General features: G+C 46.7%; 2 protein-coding genes across 2 annotated transcripts in view; both read right to left on the minus strand.

Moving 5' to 3' along the window:
• The window catches only part of LOC120788936 (T-lymphoma invasion and metastasis-inducing protein 2), a 54,645-nt gene extending 44,585 nt beyond the window's left edge, over positions 1 to 10,060 (minus strand). Inside the window, exon 1 of the mRNA XM_040125230.1 lies at positions 9,982 to 10,060. The gene's annotated coding sequence lies outside the window, so the exon portion shown is untranslated. The remainder of the gene's footprint in view (positions 1 to 9,981) is intronic.
• A 1,423-nt stretch (positions 10,061 to 11,483) lies between these two features.
• LOC120788570 (transcription factor E2F3-like) lies at positions 11,484 to 18,498 on the minus strand. The gene is made up of 9 exons (XM_040124432.1): positions 18,196 to 18,498; positions 16,624 to 16,980; positions 16,186 to 16,232; positions 15,925 to 15,980; positions 14,934 to 15,120; positions 14,261 to 14,416; positions 13,193 to 13,307; positions 12,724 to 12,886; positions 11,484 to 12,187 (listed from the first exon to the last, which is right to left on the minus strand). The coding sequence occupies exons 1-9, from the start codon at positions 18,310 to 18,312 to the stop codon at positions 12,150 to 12,152; spliced, it is 1,236 nt and encodes a 411-aa protein (XP_039980366.1). The 5' UTR covers positions 18,313 to 18,498; the 3' UTR covers positions 11,484 to 12,149.
• Between the last annotated feature and the right edge of the window lie 431 nt (positions 18,499 to 18,929).

Here is an 18,929-nt window from a genome sequence, read left to right on the forward strand (position 1 = left end):
GTGAAGTACTGCAGTCTACTTACGTTAGACGCTCAGATGACTTTAACAGTTCACAAAACTCATGCTACATTCACATATCTACTATTGTAAAATCCTGGGGTTAGATCCCTTTTGCTTTCATACTACAAACAAACCGCACCAGAGTCGGTTTACAACCAGGTTAGCTCAGCTGACAGCTGTCACACCAGCCCGCGTGAACCGAACCAAAGGAGCAAAAACGCACCAGAATTCGTTTGAACCGACCCGAACGGGGTGGAAAGCCTGAGAGGCGTCGGCTAACCTGGCCTTCGTGTCTTTAGACAGTGGGAGTAAACAGGAGCACCTGGAGGAAACCCACACAGACACGGAAAAGTCCACACAAAGAGGACTCGAATCCAGGATGTGCTCACTGTGAAGAGACAATGCCAACCACTGAACCAGAACCACCACTGACCCAACACTGAGTGGCAAAATCACACACGACAGTTTTGACCAAATGTCTCAACATTGAGAAGTGTACATCTGACTGCCAGGGCTTTCACAAAGTGTTTACACATGGGAGCATTTCTGAGCTACGTCCATCTGGCTGCATTGTTTAGGAAACTATATCACTGTACTTCATTGGGGTTAGCGTCGAAACTACAAAACCCAGTGTCTGAAAAACCTGATAGGAATGATACCTCCTTCCTGAAGGAAGAAAAACGCCCTGGGGACAAACTGCAGCAACATCTGGCTGCCGGGGCAGGAATTTCCCATCCTGATTGTAAACAACATGACGTCAACAACACACACACGCACACGCACGCACACAGGACATGCTGATTTCCTCTGAGCTGCATTTGATGCAAACACCTCTGAAGGGTCAAGCATCCCGTCACACACTTCCTGTCCTGCTGTCACTGTACCGACACAACGACCTCAGAACTTTTCGTTCCCCAACAGGAAACGCAAAGTCCAAAAAAGGTTTCCAAATGTGACGTACGCAGCTGGAACAAAGTCACACCTTTTTTTGAGCTCAACCTCTACAAAATCCGGCGTTTCCTTTTCCAAAGCATCCATCAGTTTTTAGACTGATTTCCTTTCTTTCACACAGAATTCATGCAGGTTGTCTAATTCTGCAGTAAACCTCAAGCATCCGTCGCAACCCGGATCTTCCTCAGAAACTCCGGTTTGAAAACAACTGTCGCATAAAAAACACACCGAACATGTTAAACCCTGGGCAGCTCTGTCGTCTTATATAAGAGCTGCTCTGAACCAGAGAGCACCAAGAGGGCGAGAGTCACCCAAAACCACAGGAAGCTCGGGACAAACTGTCTCTCTCTGCTCATTACACAACAGGTTGGAGAAACTGAGGCTGGAAAACAATGACGACTGGGGTCATAAACGAGAAGAGGGCCACACCAGGAGGAGGAGGAGAGACCGCTGTGAAGCGAGGATGGAAGAAACTGAGCAACGAGAGAAAAATGAAGGGAATGTCACACATGTCAGAAACCCAATCAAAGGCTCCAAACAAATGTTTTCACTGGTGTAAAAGAAACAGTGTTGAGGCGGTAAACTTCCCATGAAACATCCCCTGGTCTTCTTGGATTAAAACTTTATATTCCGAAAGGGATTCTGCTCCCACATGTGCTGAAATTCAGTATCTACTGAAAACAGCAGCACGTTCTTTAAAATGTTAGACACATACATGCAAACACTTCTGTGAAGTTTCACAGTAAAAGCTCTCCAGCTCCTTCAGGGTTAAAGACCTCCAGACTCTTCACAAGCCCTCCAGCTGATCCAAAGTAAAAGCCTTCCCTCCGCTTCACAGTAAAAGCCCCTGGAGCAGAAACATTCCAGCACCTTCAAAGTAAAGGACCTTCGGTCGCTTCACGAGCCCTGCAATGGCTTCACAGTAAAAGCCCTGCAGCAATAGCTTGCTTCATGCCGTACCTGTGCCAGATTCCCAGTAACTAGAAGGCTTTTATTGTGAAGAATAGATTTCCTCACATCTCTGGTAAAGAACAGCGAAGAGGACGGAGAGTTACTGTCCTTAAACATTTCAGCTGTTCTGATATTTATTGGGAAAACTCAGTGAAAACACACAGCAGCTCTGGTGTCTGCAGCCCAGCATCGGCATCTTTTGGTTTTCCACTGCAGAGTTGACTGGTGAACGAGAGCCAGGTTCGTCTGGGAGCTTCAGTCAGCCTCCAGTGTACCGTTACCAAACCAAACTGGGTCCAAAACCCAATGAGCAACAATGGAAAAACTGCCCGGACGGAGCCAGCACGCCGACGGCACGCTGCACCAATGCAATGGAAACATAAACCCCAACGTAACAGGAGCAATTTTCCCCGAGGAACCAAAGCTGGAGGGATGGATGGAAGTAAAGCTGGAGGGGTGGAAAGATGTGCCCTAGATGTGGGAAATGGGATAACTGGATATATGTTCTCCAATCTGAACAAATCCACTTTAGGAGGGGAAGAGTTTGAGGAGGCTCCATGCGAGCCTTTTTTATATGAACAATTACAGCAGAAAAAAGCTGCCCCCGAGGACACAGAGAAATTAAACATGACATTAAACATCTCTCTCACACACACACACACACACACACACACACTAACCACCACATGCCAAGTTCACTTGTGTGACCCTGGACGGGGATGGTGAGCGAGGGGGGTTTATTACGATGTGGGGAGGGAGGGAGGGAGGGAGGGACGGGGAGAGAGAGAGAGTATTATGCGAGTAATTGGAAGCAGCTGCCGAGGGAAACAATGATCCTGGTTGGTTGTTGGTCGGTTTGGAAGCTGCTCTGAGAACAGCGGGATGACGTAACGCGCGACAGCGACGCAAAACCAGTCCACATCCACTTTCACTCTCAAATTACAATGTTGTGTCAGACCAGGGGTTTTCAAAGTGTGACACTGTGTGCCCCCCCCCCCCCAGACCAAACAGACAACTGCACCCCCCAATCCTCCCTATCATACTATTACTAGTATGATAAGGTTATTTTGTAACTCACAGTATTCTTCTTCTTTGTCTTAATCAGATTTGGGGCATAATCGTGCTCCAAGTTGTGGAACTAAAGTTCAGACCATTTGGGGGCTTTTGGGGGAGGTGAACGTGAAGTATAATGTCGCCATGGAGACGGTCAGTTAGCCGTGGGCTCCGACTTGAGCCGCGTTTGGTCTCCATGAAAAGCTGCTGAATCAGCCGTGATCGGCTCCTGTTGCGGTGTAGCCGTGTACAGACGACCGTCACTGGATCAGTGTGATCCTGAAGGAAACTTAGAAACAGGAAGATTCTCGGGCAGCTTCCGAAGACTCTTTGTTTTCTATGATTTGAAGCGGGTTAATGGACGTTTATTTGCGGCACACTTCACAGATAATGATATTCTCGGACAGCGTAAGTCACGCTGGACCTAGAAATGTGTGTTTCGTATCATGTCTGCGTGTTCAGAATTGACTGAAGTATGACTCCGACAAAGCCTACGATGAGGAGAGACACTGCAACACCTACGCGTCACGTCAGTATCCTGGGAACGACGTCCTCAGTGGACGATTCTGCAGCTCATCATTCACATCCACTGTCATCAAATGCACCGTAACGGCCGCTGTGGTTCCCAGTGCATTTCACGCTCACATGGTTGAGCTTTTTCCACCACCGTCTGCACAATGACTCCCCCCCCCCACACACACACACACCACCCCAGCCCTCCAACATGCTAACCAAAGCCTTTCAGTCCGGTGGTGCAGACAGATGACTCCTGAAATTACAGCTGCAGGCACCAAATAAACCTCATTATCATGAGCGCTTACAGTTTCCTCCATCCTCTGAATAATCAAAGCAGGATGAATGAGTGTGTGTCTTTGTGTGTGTTCAGTGGCTTCTAATTTTTTATTTTATTTATTTATTTGCAGGGAGATTGCTCTATTATTTCGATGCTTACTCTGCTCCTCTGGAGAAAATTGCTGAATTACAGAATGACTACTGTACGACTTGTCGTTATCTTTTTTGCTGCGACAAACCGGCTTCATAAAAGACATTTTTAAAATCCATCTCCACTTGAACGGACTGAAACCTGAGGTGTTCGGAGTCCACTTTAAATTTAGCCTCACGGTCTTTCGGCTGCCTGAGGCTCAGCTGAGTCCACAACAACCCAGTCCAAACCACAAAGTGGAAAACGACAGAAACAGCAGTGGGTTTTGCCAAGAACAGTGTTGGCCTTGTTAAACTCGGGTTAAGGTATGCTGGTCGGCAGCTCCATCCGCTTCCTGTGTTGACGCCGAGGATCGCGGCGCTCAAGGAGGCTTTAATTCACCTGCACGTGAGGCTGAATGGAGGCTGCAGAGTCAAACCACGGGTCCCGGCGGCTACTTCACACAGAAACACACCGAACGTAATAACAGACTCCTGAAAAATCATTTCTTCATTAAATCGATCGATCGTTTCCGAAAATAGTCTGAGGTGTCCACCGGGGGTCCAAGGCGACGTCTTCAAATGCCTCGTTTTGTCTGACCAACAGTCCAAAAGAGATTCGGTTTAGCTGACAGAAAATCTGTACAGTGGAGAAGTTGCAACCAGGGAACTTCTTAGAAATTACGTAAACAATTAACTATCAAATGACTTACTGATTTATTTCCTGGCGATTGGCTGATCGATCAATTGACTAATTGTTCCGGTGGTAATTTACACCAAAATGAACAGTATCTCCAGTTTGACCGGTCGTTTGGTTTTTCATTGGATTCTAAGATTGTGTTTTTTCTTAGAGGTGCCCCGTGGAGTTTAACAAACACAAACACACTTGTGTGTTTCAATGCAGTCTCTCTCACCGAAACACACTGTGTTGAGCTCTAACAAATGTGTTGGATTCATTTCCTTCCTCGTGACAGATTAGCAGAGCAGATTCCTAAAAATAATTTTCAACGCCCATTTTTACAGGCTGGACATTTCCTCCTTCACGGCCTTTGCAGGCGCAGTCCTGCGTTTTATTCATACTTCACCTCAAGCAGTGAAGTAGTGTAAAACCAGCATTGTGCATCTTTTTATTCTTGTGTCTGTTTTTGGCGACGCAGCTCAAGGACGGTTGATGCGTCTCTGCCCTCCCAAAAGTCCGGATCAGCAATCTTACCTCAAGGGTCTACCTAGTAGCTGTTCCTGGAGCTTTTGATCACATCACATGATCTTCGTCAGCCGATGGAGTTTACTGAGGGACTGCAGATGGTCAAACTTTCTGGTTTTTCTGCTGATTCCAAGCTAAAAGGAGGAACTTTCAAACTTTTAAGTCATCGTGGATGAGAAATCTTTAAAGTGCTCAAAAAAAGAAAAAGGAAAATCACTGAAAGTCCCATGACCCCTGAGTAAACTCTGAGGAAGATCATGTGATATGATCAAAAGCTCCAGAACAGCTACTAAATGTAGCTTTATGTGAAATGGTTTTGTCGGCCAGTGTTCTTTGAATTAGGGCTCAACAATGCTGACAAAATCAAATATCAAAATCAAATGTTGTACTTTCATCAAGCAGTAAGAAACTCTCTCTTCAATCTGAATCAAGGTTCTTCGGCTCTGACCTTTGACCTTCCTACAGCTGAACGTCCTCATACAGTACCATGTTGCTCTCCTCTAATCTGAGGCTTGTGGCAGTCTTGTGACTTTAAGTGTAAAAAGAATCTCAAGCAGCCACTTGAACCTCCTGCCGGTACCAGGGCGATAATCAAACTATCATGGTGAAAATGGGATCCAGTTATTTTTATTAGCCAGAAGCTGCTTCACTCTGTGCCGTAATTGAGTTCTGCTCAGCTGAGTCAGATCCAATCGGCTCGCCCTCGTGCCTCAAACAAAGCCTCTGTGTTGCCGGATCAGACGCTTGCAGAGCTGGACGGCTTCAGCGACGAACGACAGGGCGGCCGAGCCTATCGCGCTTCTGCATCGCCGCCTGGCAGGACAACACCAGGGTTAATTAGGTAGAAAATCCACCGCACATTCCAGCCCAACACAGAGCCACTTCTTCTTCTTCCACCGCGATGCTGCAGCGGCGGCCGCGCTGGGCGCTCTGCCCGCTGTGGGGAGAGGAAAAACAAACTGCTGGTTTCACCTCCACACTGTGTGTGTGTGTGTGTGTGTGTTTTCAGCTGCAGGGAGAAGCAGCTGGATGAGTTTTAGAGAATCTGGACAGCTGAGGTTCTGTCAGGTGTTTCATCCTGTACCAGACACAAGTTGCTCTCTTACGCCAAAGTAAAAATCCAGCAGTTTGTTTGACAAAACTCCCAACGTCTCTGAAGACACATGGAATCTGTTGCTATAAAAAAAAAAAAAAGACCAAAAAACCAAAAAAGGTTTCCTCCGGTAAAGCAGATTTACAAAAGGCAGATCAGTAAGAAGTGACCATTTCTAGCTGCTATCGTTGGTGCACAGCAGAAGAAAACACACTCTTCTACCTGCAGGATTGTCTCTGGAGATTCTGAACGTCACAAAAACGCAGGTTTGCCTGTGGTTATCAGGACAAGGGACGAGAAAATGCTCAACAGCAAAAGTCGATAAGAGGAACTTAAGAAAAAAGGCGACTTCCACGGTCTCTGTCCTTTCTAAAAATACCAGCATTAATCTCAACTTGTGAACTCCGTTTTCAGATCGTTTCCACTTGCAAATGCGAAAAACCACCTTTGTTGGCGGTTCGAGTGTGAGCCCTCCGACTGAGGACACCACAAGCCAACAGGACCCAGAGCTTTGGCTGGAACTGGGCAGAAGCTCGCAGACAATCCCTCCCTCTGTTTCTGGCCTCTTGGTCACCGAGCCGATGTGACGGCGTAAGCTGACTCTCATTAGCGCGCGGCCGAGACTAATGAGGTCCGCTCAGAATCCATTACCGTGCTGTTGAACTGGGAGGTGACATATGGAGAGCCAGGGCTGAACGCTCGACTGACGGAGCATCGCGCTCCCAGACAACACGTTTCTGTTGTTGATCGGACCGAGCAAGGAGATCGGAGGCGATGGCTGGTCTAACACATGTCACGCTGATCACCCAAGTGTCCCCCGGGAGTCGGGGCGGTTTTATTGCTTGCATTAAACTAAATCCTCCATCCCTTTTTTGGACCGATTTCCTTCTTTTCACCTCATTTCTACGAGAATCAACTCCAATCAACAGGGACTTGAAAAGTGCAGCAGAGGGATCGATGTCCAGTCACATTCAGATATTTCCTGGTTTATTACAGGCGCTTGTGTCCGTGGTTCCCAACTGTTTTCAGCGTCAGTTCAGCCTGGACCAAAAGCGGTGGACCGACTGACGCTGTCGCCCTTAGAGCCGCGTCTCAGGGGTCTCAAGTTCAGATAAATGCTCTTTTATTTCCTTTACAAGCTAAATACAACACTGACCAAAATTTGAAAGTGAAGGCTTCATTATGAAAAAGTCATCAGAAAGACATGCAGCACCAGTCCGGTCCTTATGTTTGCTCAGGGCGAGTTTCAAGTCCCTGCATGTTGATAATTATGGAAATGAATGAAAATTAGGGCTCAAACGAACGCACAGCAGGAATGGAAATGATATCCAGTATCAGTTAACGGACTGTAACATGCAAAAAGTGCAGGCCGGTCCTTCAGCATTATCTCATTTTCATCACACGTCTGTTTAGTGTTGGCGCTCTCGACCTCCCTGATGTGACGACATTAGAATCGAACCTGAAGCCTCGCAGAGAAACGTCAGAGTCTTGCTTCAGGTTTTTTCTCCGAATATTTGTTTTTTCTGGAGTAAAATCCTGTCAAAACACTCGGGTGCGTTGGAATAACAACGCTGACACGACCGTGGGCCTGCTGGACCGCACAGCTTCCAGCCGAAAGCAAACACAGCTCCGTGTGGTTTTCTGGGCACAGGCGAGCAGTGTTCGACCTGCCGGGGCGTTTCCCCGCCGCCAGGCCGCCACCTGAGCCGCTCGTCCCGCAACACAAACAGCCGGGTCAAACTGCGTCACGAGGCAGAGGAGCTGAAAATGGTCAGTAGGGCAGAAAAACAAACACAGCCTCAGGATTTGTTTGCCGTTTGACCCGTTTTACATTCTTAAATACACCACTTTAAATCCTGCTCCTCCGACTGGTCCGGGTGTATTAAACTGCAGGTAACCGTAGCAACGGGACTGATGTTGCAGGTGAAACTGACCGAGTATAAACACACTTTAGAACACGGAGAAGGATTTAAGCACAGCCTCTGTGTGCCCCCCTTTGGTAGAGGAGACGATTAACTTTTTCCTCCATCTGCTAACGTCACTGTTCAGTTTGCTTTTCAATGGGCCGCAACAGCAGTGAATCATATTGTAGACCGATAGTGTACGAAGGGAGTGTCCACTTACTTTTCGCCACTGTATGACACTGCAAACAATGAAACCCAGGGGCTGTGTATGTGTGTGTGTGTTGGAGTTTCAGGTCTTGAACTCACGTCTCTGGAGGGTTTTTTTTGGGGGGGAGGGGCTCTGCAGGACACCACTTAGTGTTTAATGTGTCTGCTCTTTACTCAGCCACACACACACACCAAAGACACCACAGGGGCCTGCGGGGGATTATTTAACAGGGTTTCCCCTAATCGAGGCACAGCTGCTGGATTTCATGCTCAGATTCTCGCTGTGAAATTCGGGGAAACGTGAAGCGAAGCAGCTCTGTGGAATATGTGGAATTCACACAAGAACAGTCAATAAAACGAGTCTGAGGCCACACAAAAAGAAACATGACTAAGAAGATTCAAACAGAGAAAAGCAGCTGCTGGCGTGAACCAGAGGCTGCGGTGTTGATTGCTGAAGAAACGGCACTGATGATAAGGCCCGTGGTCTGACCGACGCTGGGCCAAAACAAGTCCGCCTCCTCGCTCACCTCAAAAAGCCGCCAGTCCTCACACCTGAGTGGCTTTAACGGTTTCAATGCATTTGCTTGAAAAAACGCTGAATCAATTATCAGGGTAGTTTTATTTATTATTTTCCTGTGAATCGGCTGAATCAGAATTTGTTTTCCATTAACGATGTTGGTCACATTTTTTTCAAAGTCAGCAAACACCTTCACATTCACCCATGATTTTTCTGTCTGTGGTGTTGAATCCAAAATGCTTCCACGCGTTACATCTCAGACGGTTCACCCTCGGCTTTGAGACTTCCTCCTGTGGGCTAACACACTCCGACGCTTTTTCTCCCTGCATTCAAACAAGTAGAAGTAGAGTTTCAAATGAATGCGACAGCCCTGACAACCTCTCTCACACCCCTGCTCATGTCAGGCCGTGAGATGTGGGTTAAAGCTCCCTCTTTGTTGCTCTAAATCGATTTATCTTGTGTCCCCCCTTTTGGAAACCCCAGGTGGGGGGGGCCCACAGCGTCCTCACACGTCCACCGATCCGAGCAGGAGACCTGTGCAGCTGCATCTGGACGCCGAAGGACAACATGTCAGCTCTCAGCTCATGTTACGTAACCGGCTTCAGTCTGCCAACGCTCGCTGCTGCGGACGGACAGGAACAAGGCAACGGGGCTCTATTTGAAACGGAAACGTCACCGGAGCGAGTCCACGGAGACACTACGGGCTCTGATGTACGGTGTCACCGCTCTGTGCTCGCGTCATTGAGCGACCCTCTCTACTCAGCCTCTGTGAGGAACATGAGAAGATCAACGCCGGGCTCAGACCAACTGCGGGACGACAAGGTAGGCCCAGGAGAGTTTGCCATAAAAATGCCACAAAGTCTGATAAAACCATAACACAGACACACTGCAGCTCCCTACGGGAGTATTATACACATACCAGAGAAATACTGCGGATACTCAAACTACCACCAACCGCCAGACCTCTGCAGAAACACAAGTCCATATGTGAAGATTGGAAGGAATATCGTGTCTAGTTAAAAAACTTGTTTAATTAAACTTTGGCTGCAGGGACAGTGAAGGCAACACTGTTGTCCTCCTTATTTCTGGACCAACACGCTCCTGAGTCACTGCCTCAGTAATTCGCTTCCGAGCAAACAGCCGCAGACGACAAAGAGCAGAGCGACGAGCGGAGACTCACCTAAAAGATGTAACACAGGAAAACCCTCGCGTCTTTCCTAAGGAGCGACGGAGGAGCTGTATTTGTCTCTGCCGTGCTCACTTGTTGTGTTATATCTGTGTTGGAGTCTCGTGCTTCCGTCCTGACAGCAGGAGGGCGGGGTCCTTCAGCTGGACCAGGACCAGCAGGAGGAGGATTTGTTTCAGGAAAACCACACCTCAGCAACACAGTGAGGCAAAGTACGTTCACTCAAGTACACTATTTAACATTCTTGAGTATTTCATTTCTTTCTCTAAGTTTCTGAGGGAAATATTGTGCTTTTTTTTTTTTGTTAACTTCAGTACAGTTTATTTACCAGTTTAGGTTATTGATTAAGTTACAGAGAAGATTTTTACATTCACAACATATGATCACTTTATAGAATCTGATGCAATGTTCTTGAGTATTTTGGAAATTTTAATTGAGTCTTTAAAGTTTTACTCCTTTTGTAAACCAAGTGTTAAACCCTGCAGGCGGTGATTAAAAACACAAAATTCCAACGTGTTTAACGCAAATCAGCACCCTCTTTGTTTCAAGCTGTAGACGCTCATTTCTACATTTTGTAAAGAAGTTAAATTAAGAACAAACTCGTCCTTACTGCAACGACAGACACTTGTTTGAACTAAATAAGATTTTTAGGACTCAGTTGTATGGATGGTTTAATGATAAAACCCCATCGAAGAAGCCATTTTCTGAGTAACGAGTACTGTTGATGTTTTAACTACATTTTGCTGGTGTTGTTTTAACTACATTTTGCTGGTGTTGTTTTAGTACTCTTACTACAGTACTCTACAGAAAGCAGGGATGAAGGGTTTTTCTCATAAAGCGTAAGGATCCGCAAACTTCCTCCACCGCTGGAGTGAAGTGGCTGCAGAGACTCAGACCACTACCCTCAGTAGATGGACTGGATCCTTCTGGACCTAATGAATAATAAAGACAATTTCTATAATTATGACACATACTGTTCTACATCCCTGTAGACTTGGACAACCGATACTTACAGCCCACTGCTGCCCCCTGCCTGCTGCGCCCGGTTATGACTAGAAACATTTTATCTGAATTTAACAGAAAGGAAATTTCCTGATTAAACTTAGATACTTTTACCTCGGCAACATTTTCAGTGCAGGACTGTCACTCGTAACAGAGGAATCTTCACGGTGCGGCACATGTACTTTTACTTTGGTAGAGCATCTGCATACTTCCTCCACCACTGCTCTGCTCTCTCCACGTTGGCTCACCCGGTGTCCCCAGCAAGGGGGTCTGCAGTCGGACCCTTCTCACCCCGAAGCAGTCAGGCATTCTGTGTGTTGCTCAAGGGCACTTCTGCAGTGGATGTCACAAACCAGGACATCTTCATGCGAGATGGCCTCCGCACACACTGGGCCACACCGCCACGACACTTTCCATCGTCCTGCTTCTTGGGGGATTCGACCCGACAGCGACTCTCAAGACGCAGGCTGACAACAGGAAATGATTACCCAGTCTTACGCAAGCTAGTGTTTTATTAATTACAACATCTGCACGGTGTGTGTGTGTCAAACCAGGGAGAAAACGTTTTTATATCCAAAAACACAAAGAAAAGTCAAAAACAGACACAACAGTAAAATATTTTACACTGAACGTCAGTCAGGACGTGATGATAATGTACATTATAATACAAAGCCTGCAGCGACACGGCAGAGGCACAGCTGTGTGCTGCCGTAGCTTTCAAACAGAAGTAAAGCTGAAAACGTCCCCGTCAGTCCGTCGCCATCCTCCCCTCCGTTGTTCATCACGCGTTTCACGTCTCTGCAGACCGACCGAGCTCTTCTCAGGCTGATCAGCACCGTCCGGGAGTTTTCCAAGTTAAACTAAAAACTGGGTTCACTGGTGCGAATGAAAGTGACCCACAAATATAGTGTTTTTACATTCCAATCGGAAAACGCCTTTGTTTTCCCCACGACCGGGTCGAAGTGATGATTCTGGTGTTTTGGTTTGTGTTTCGATCGAAATCTCTCGTCGCAACATTCAGCACCACATGTAGAAATCTTCCTAATGCTGCAGGCACCGGCGTGTATTCTATCAGACACTCTGCGAGACCTGTTGGTACCTGCAGGTGGTCGTGTCCGAACCCTGAGGACAGCCGGCGCCTCCTGGTGGTCGGCCGCTGGCTACGCGCTCTGCACGGTGCTCTGCGGACCACAAGACTCTGCAGCGACAACAACACAATGAAACTAAACGATGAGAATAAAACTTGAGACCTACTGACAAAACTAAAGCTTGTAGCTTATCACCGACCTGATGTGAATAGACTGGAGGAATATCAGACCTGATCCAAATGTGCTGGACCAGAACAGACCCTCTCAGACAGAGACCACAGACATCTACAGTAGCATGATTCTCTATCAGTTAATAAGAGGCTGCGGTAAAAATAATTATGTCCCAAGGACAGATGAAAAGTCATAGTGACTAAACCCCAAAATAACGACCTTATATGCCTCAAGGACTAGAAACATTTTAAATTTTTTTTTAATTTCTCGCACTAACAATAAAAGATGCTGTAGAACAATGGAGGATAGAGAGAGAATCCTTGAGGAACCAGCTTCATATCTGTGAATTCAATTCCAAAACTTAGAATTATTGTTTCACAGCAAACATCTCGAATAAAAGCCACTGGCTCAACCCATCAGCAATACAATAATCAGCCACAGACATTATGGACAGGACTGGTAAAGACATTTTTACCTGTGTGCAGTGCGGTCGTCCTGATCCGGCTCTCCTCCAGCGTTAAAAAGAAGCCCCTTCCTGTCTCCCCGGGGTCAGAGGTCACAGCGTCTCCTGACTCCACCTCACAGGTCACCACCATGATGGGACCCTTCCCTGCTTTCAGATGGACCTGGATGCTGTCCTGCGTCAGCACACACACGCAAACACTTTGATTCTGTCTCTCGTGTGATTTCAACAGCCACCAGAGAAATGATATCTTTTCATATTAATAAAGTCTAAACTCGAATTAGAGCCACAACTAACGATTACTGACATTCTCAATGAACCTGCACGTTATTTTCTTGATTCACTGATTGATCTGTTCTTAAAGTGTCCATCACACGGGTACACATGAATTTTTCCCTTGCTTGCAGCCTTATTTTGTTGTACTGTGCACGTGAAACCTGGATTTCTGTGGTCCGCCTGCCTGTGCGGGTCCTCTCCGTACCTCTTTGGGCGCAGGAATCTCCAGTTTGGTTTCCTCCGGAGCTTTGATGACGACCACCGTCTGCCCCTGGAGGGCTCTGAGCCCGCTGATGTCCTCGTGGGTCACGTAGGCCCACGTAAAGAAAAGGTTAAAGAAAACCTGTTGCATTTTTATAACAAAGGATTCTGTTCACGTCTTTGTTTTTTAAAATACTTCCATCCGTCCTGGCTTCACCTGACAGCTCGCAGCGGATGGTAAACGGACTTGACTTGTAAAGCGTTTTTCTGCCTTAACGGACGAAGTACTTTCACTTTCACCCATTCACAGTTCTGCACACCGACGCGGCGGAGCTGCCGCGCATGCCCGCCCACCGGGAGCAACTCGGGGCTCAGTGCCTTGCTCAAGGACAATTCGACAGGTTGACAACCTGGTTCTGCTGCCTTGTTTTACTTTAACATAACTTATGGTACATAGGTCTCTTCTCTGAGCCACCAAACAGTTGTCTAACACTGTTCAGCAACAAGATTAATACACTGGGAAAACCCACGACAGACAAAAACCTTAGTTGTTGTATTTATTTTTATATTCGTCTTATTTAAAGTTTTTTTTATTTTGGTGGCTCTAATTTGTCACTGAATTTAGCTCCATAACTACACTTTACATTTTGCATGTTCTACTGCTTTAAATCTTTGTGATGGATTTTCCTGTAGCCATTGGTCTATAAAGTTTATTCAAAGCAGAGTATTAAAACATATCTCAAGAAATGTAAGTATATTTTTGTAGGAAATGAATTTCGTTTAACTGCTTTGTTATTTTTGAACACAAAAAAAAGGCTACACGAAAACCTGAAACACCAGACCCCTATGTCCAGCTGGGAGGAGACCCCAGGGCAGATCCAGAACACGCTGAGGGGATTTAAGCCTCATCGGGCCTGAGAACATCTCGGGGTCCTCCGGGAGGAGCGGGAAGATGTGGCTGGGGCCAGGAACATCTGGGCTGCTCTGATGAACAGCTGGATAGATAGAAACCCTTTCTACTATTAGTAGTCCTGCTGCTGACCTCTGACCTCGGTCTGGCTAGAAAGGATATGCAGAGTTTTCCACGTCGTCAGTCATCTCGAAGAGCTGCTGGGCGCAGCTTTTGATGAGGCCGTCCAACGTGTCCTCCACCAGCTTCAGGTTCTCCAGTTCTCTCTGAAACCTCTGCTGGTTCTTCCACAGAAAGTTGGAGATTGGACTCTTGCCTCTGCAGTCAGAGAGTCAGAGAGTTAGAGAATCAGCGTGTCAGGAGTCACAGCATCGGAGAGTCAGAGCCAGAGTCACAGTCAGAAAGTTAGTGTCAGAGTCAGAGAGCCAGAGGTTCAGACAGAGAGCTACAGAGCCAGAAATTCAGTGTCAGAGAACAGAGAGTTAGAGTAAGAGATTCAGAAAGTCAGAGAATCAGCGTGTCAGGAGTCACAGCATCGCAGAGTCAGAGCCAGAGTCACAGCATCGGAGAGTCAGAGCCAGAGTCACAGTCAGAAAGTTAGTGTCAGAGTCAGAGAGTCAGAGAGCCAGAGGTTCAGACAGAGAGCTACAGAGCCAGAAATTCAGTGTCAGAGAAAAGAGAGTTAGTCCGAATGTCAGAGTCAGAGTGTCAGACAGTAGGCGTGAGCCAGAGAGCTAGAGAGCCAGAGTCATGCAAAGTGCCAGAGTGTCAGAGGGTAAGAGAGTCAAAGAGAATAACACAAATGCCTGAGACATCCTGTCCTTTCATTACTCACGTCCACTTGATCCTGTTGGCCGACTCCTTCTGGATGAGGTTGATGCCGTCCAAGACGTTGGTGATGTCGTAGACTCGCCGCTTGCGGGTCTGCAGGCTCGTGGCGACCTGCCTGAGGTCCAGAGAGCCGTCCGGAGCCGCCAGCAACAGCTCCAGGAAACCCCGAGTCAGCAGCCCCAGAGACACGTCTGAACACAACAAGACGCAGACAGTTGGACAAAATTGCATCCCCATGTTTTAGAGCGGAGGTTATTAATTGATAGGTCGAGCAACAGAAGGTGAATGGGAACCATTTTGATAATCAGTTAAGTCATTTTTAAGCAGAAGTGCCAAAGGTGTTCTGTTTAAGTCCCGTCAAATGTGAACGACTGCTGGTGGTCTTCTAACATACTAAAGTGAATATCTTTGGAGGTTGTGAGGAACAATGTTCACTCATTTCTGACATTTTATAGATGAAGGGATTAATCACAGTAATCAGCAGGTTTATCGATAATGAAAATAATGCTGCACGTTTCTTACAGGTGTGTTTACATCTGTATTGTTTATAAGAACACGACTAAAGATGTTCATCTCCTGACAAACAACATAAAGTTATTTGTTTAGGGCTGTCTAGGGCTACATATCATAATTATATTACGATCAATGACTCTGCCAATTATTCTCTTGATTTATCTATTAATAGTTTGGTCCATAAAATATTGGACACCCCGAGTCCAAGGTGACACCTTCTAATGTGTTGTTTTGTCTTATCAATAGGCCAAACCCAAAGAGATTCAGATTATAACGATATAAAACAGAGAAAAACACATCTGGTTCACATGTTGCTTAAAAAATGACTTGATGATTAATGGAAAATAAGTTGTCAATTACTTATCTGTGGACCCACAATAGTCTGACACTTTCAAACTCCGAGGGACTTGTAGTATGTTAGGCAACAGTTTTTACAGTGAAACTACTTCAAAATTATTCACTTAAATGAGAGCGGCACTGACCCTGCCTGGAAACCTTCTTGGACTGGATCGACCGTTTCCTCTGTGGCAGGGCAGCACTGGAAAGACAAAGACAACAAAATACCTTCCTCGTCAGATGTCCCACCGCAACGACTGGACAACAGGTGAGTCAAAAACAACTAAATAAATATAAGTACAACTACGTTTAATTTTAACAAACAAACAACCAGTGAGACGTTGGTAGGAGGCCTTTTCACAGATTTACCATAAAACATGAAAACCAGGAGAAGAGATATTTGTTACCTGGTCTTCTCAGTCCCCGGAGGATTCTCCAAACCTCCACCTGGATCCTGGAGAAAAGATACCGTGGTTTACATTTATTCTACACTTGTTACACTATTACAAACACTGACAACATTTCAAGACTAGAAATTAGAAATTCAGTAGTCACAGGTAATTTTGCAGCGCTGTCATAAAAGCTAAACATTGCATGTTTTACAATGTTTGCACGGAGCAGCTGTACACGTAGTCTTCTCTTCTTCTCTCTTTCGGTCGTCAGACAACTGAAGGAGGATGAAAGACAAGCGCTGCCTGTAGCATTCGTTCCCACGCAGCCGTGGTGATAAAATCAGCGTTTTATAATCACAGCATGACTTACTTATGTTGCCTTTAAGAACAGACTCGTAACATACACCACGCATCACGTAAGAAAAAATAATGGTAGAAAACCAGTCTCCAGACCTGCTGCGGTGGATCTGGTGCAGGAGGTCGTGGTGCAGCAGAAGTATCATCTCCACCAGCATCATCATCAACATCATCCTCCTCACAGCCTATGGCGGCCGACTGCTGCTGCTGCTCCTGCTGCTCCTGCTGCCGCTGCTCCTCCTCCTCCTCCTCCTCCTCCTCCTCCTCCGAGGACTCGGCCCCCCAGGGGCTGATCAGGCCCAGCGGCCCGTCCAGGTAAGGGGGCATGATGGGAATGGCGTCACTGTTGACCCCAGAGGCGGAGATGTCCTCCGGCAGGAAGTGGTCCTCGCAGATTAAATGCTGGTCTGTCGCTTCCTGCTTGTCTGTCTCCCTCAGCGCCGCCAGCCACACCTGAACAGAGTCATCAGCGTTACTGCAGCTCAGCTGGACTCGTGTGTCCCGGACCCGACAAACACGGCTCATCTCTGATTCACAGAGCGATCGATCGGTTGTTTCTGCATTAATGTTGTTCGTGTTTTCTGTTTGAGTTGGTTTGATTGTTACTAAAAAAGGTAAATGAAGTGAAAATAACCTAATATGCAGTTTTGTGGTAGTAGGGAATACTAAAGTGTCGGCTGTTGACAGAAATATAACATGACCAAGTTTATCTGATCATTTTCACCGCTCGTTTCCTGCAGAGATCTGATCTGATCTATCATCTCAGTCACGTTTCAGGCCAAATGTTCTCCAGTCTCATCTCTAAGATTTAGAGGCTTTGCTGCTTTCTGCTTCTATGTGGCAAGAACCTGAACATCTGCTCCGTACCAGTCAACCCAGTGGCGTCAGCCTGGGCTTCATCTGTCAGGATTTCTGAAGACAATCATCCTCATCATCATCTGATTTCATGTCTGCTGGGTTTCATTATCAGAAAACATGCGTCAGCTGAATTACACAGCTCCCAGTTCTGGTCACAGATGAAACGGAAAATTATTTTTTTTAAATGATCATGTAATCATGTATTTTGACTCTGAGTAAAGTGACCTGACAAAGTATCATAATACTCCCGGATACTTCCCACAGAAAAGCTTAGGAGAGCAGGCTTAGAGGAGGCGGGGGAGTTCACCAGACGTCCATCTGCCAAAGCAACCACACAGCCCTCATCCTGGAAGTCTTTTCTCTTGTTAAACAGGAAAACGTCGTTAGAAAACACTTCCAGGAAAGTAGAAATCTTGGCTATAAATCAGGTGTCGCTTGTTTAAGATTGTTTTCGAACGAAGCGAAGACGCGTTCACGGACAGACTCGGACAAACCACACTCAGGAAGAGGTTTCCGCTTGGAACTGAGGGTGATTTTTTTTTCTTTCTGAACTTGTTGAAGAGGAACGACTTTAAAGATGAGGATGAAGCGGTTGGTTTCTAGATGTACGTCTGACGAACCACCCGTCTCCGTTAAAGCGCCGCGCACACCCCCCTTCCCTGAGCTTTTCTGCGGGAACCACTCTGGACGGTCTCCGGAGCGAGGCTAGGCTAAAACATGCCGACAACCAGTCATGTCGTTCGGGGCAGCTCGTATATCACATACCCCGGTAAAAGTATCTCAGCTCCGGTTAGTCTCTACAGTCCGTACCTTGACCCGGGCCGGGTCTTTGGGGAAGTTGAAGAACCTCTTCGGTGGTCGGTGTAAGATCCCGCGGTTGACGTTCACCGTGCGGTTCGGACACCCCGAGACCACGCACTTCACCATGCTCACCGTCTCGTCTCTCCCCCGCTCAGACCGGAACGACCCGGACTAACGGCGCGTCCGAGCTCCGCCTGTAACCGGAGAGATTCAGCGCCACTGCAGACACTCAACACTAGCGGACGGTCGGTTTGCGTCGCGTTTAACGGGACTTTCTCAGACCGGAAACAGATGAGCCTGCGAACCGGATGCACAACAACCACGGCGGTACAGGAGAGTAGCGCCATCTACAGGCCGCCCCGCGTTCACAACATCTTTTATTTTTATAATGTCGTTATTGCAAAAAGAAACAAATACAAATAAATAAAACATTAAGAAAAATTATAAAAATTATAAAAATAAAAATAAACCAAAGTCACGAGTAAAAACCTTGCTCTCAAAATCTGACTGACAAGTAAAAGTACAGAAGATGAATCAGCAAAATCCACTTCAAGTGTAAAGTGTTTGAAATTGTCGTCGTTGTTGTTTTAGGTGTCAACAACACAGGAAGAAAAATGAAACCAAGTACGCATCAGCAGAAGGTTGGCACGATATCTAGGTCCTGACTTCAGGGTTTCCAGTGTTTCCAGTATGGACTCTCCAGTCCAGCAGAGAGCGGCTTGAATCCAAAATCCTGCAGGTCG

This window comes from Xiphias gladius, chromosome 4, assembly GCF_016859285.1.
Source record: "Xiphias gladius isolate SHS-SW01 ecotype Sanya breed wild chromosome 4, ASM1685928v1, whole genome shotgun sequence".
Classification (NCBI taxonomy): Eukaryota; Metazoa; Chordata; class Actinopteri; order Istiophoriformes; family Xiphiidae; genus Xiphias; species Xiphias gladius.

Excerpts from the sequence above, each read along its gene's own strand:
- LOC120788570 (XM_040124432.1), bottom strand. The coding sequence starts at position 18,312 with ATGGTGAAGTGCGTGGTCTCGGGGTGTCCGAACCGCACGGTGAACGTC. Across the intron at positions 16,233-16,623 it reads CACCAGATCCACCGCAGCAG|GATCCAGGTGGAGGTTTGGA; the intron begins GTCTGGAGACTG and ends TCTTTTCTCCAG. Across the intron at positions 12,887-13,192 it reads AGATTCCTGCGCCCAAAGAG|GACAGCATCCAGGTCCATCT; the intron begins GTACGGAGAGGA and ends GTGCTGACGCAG.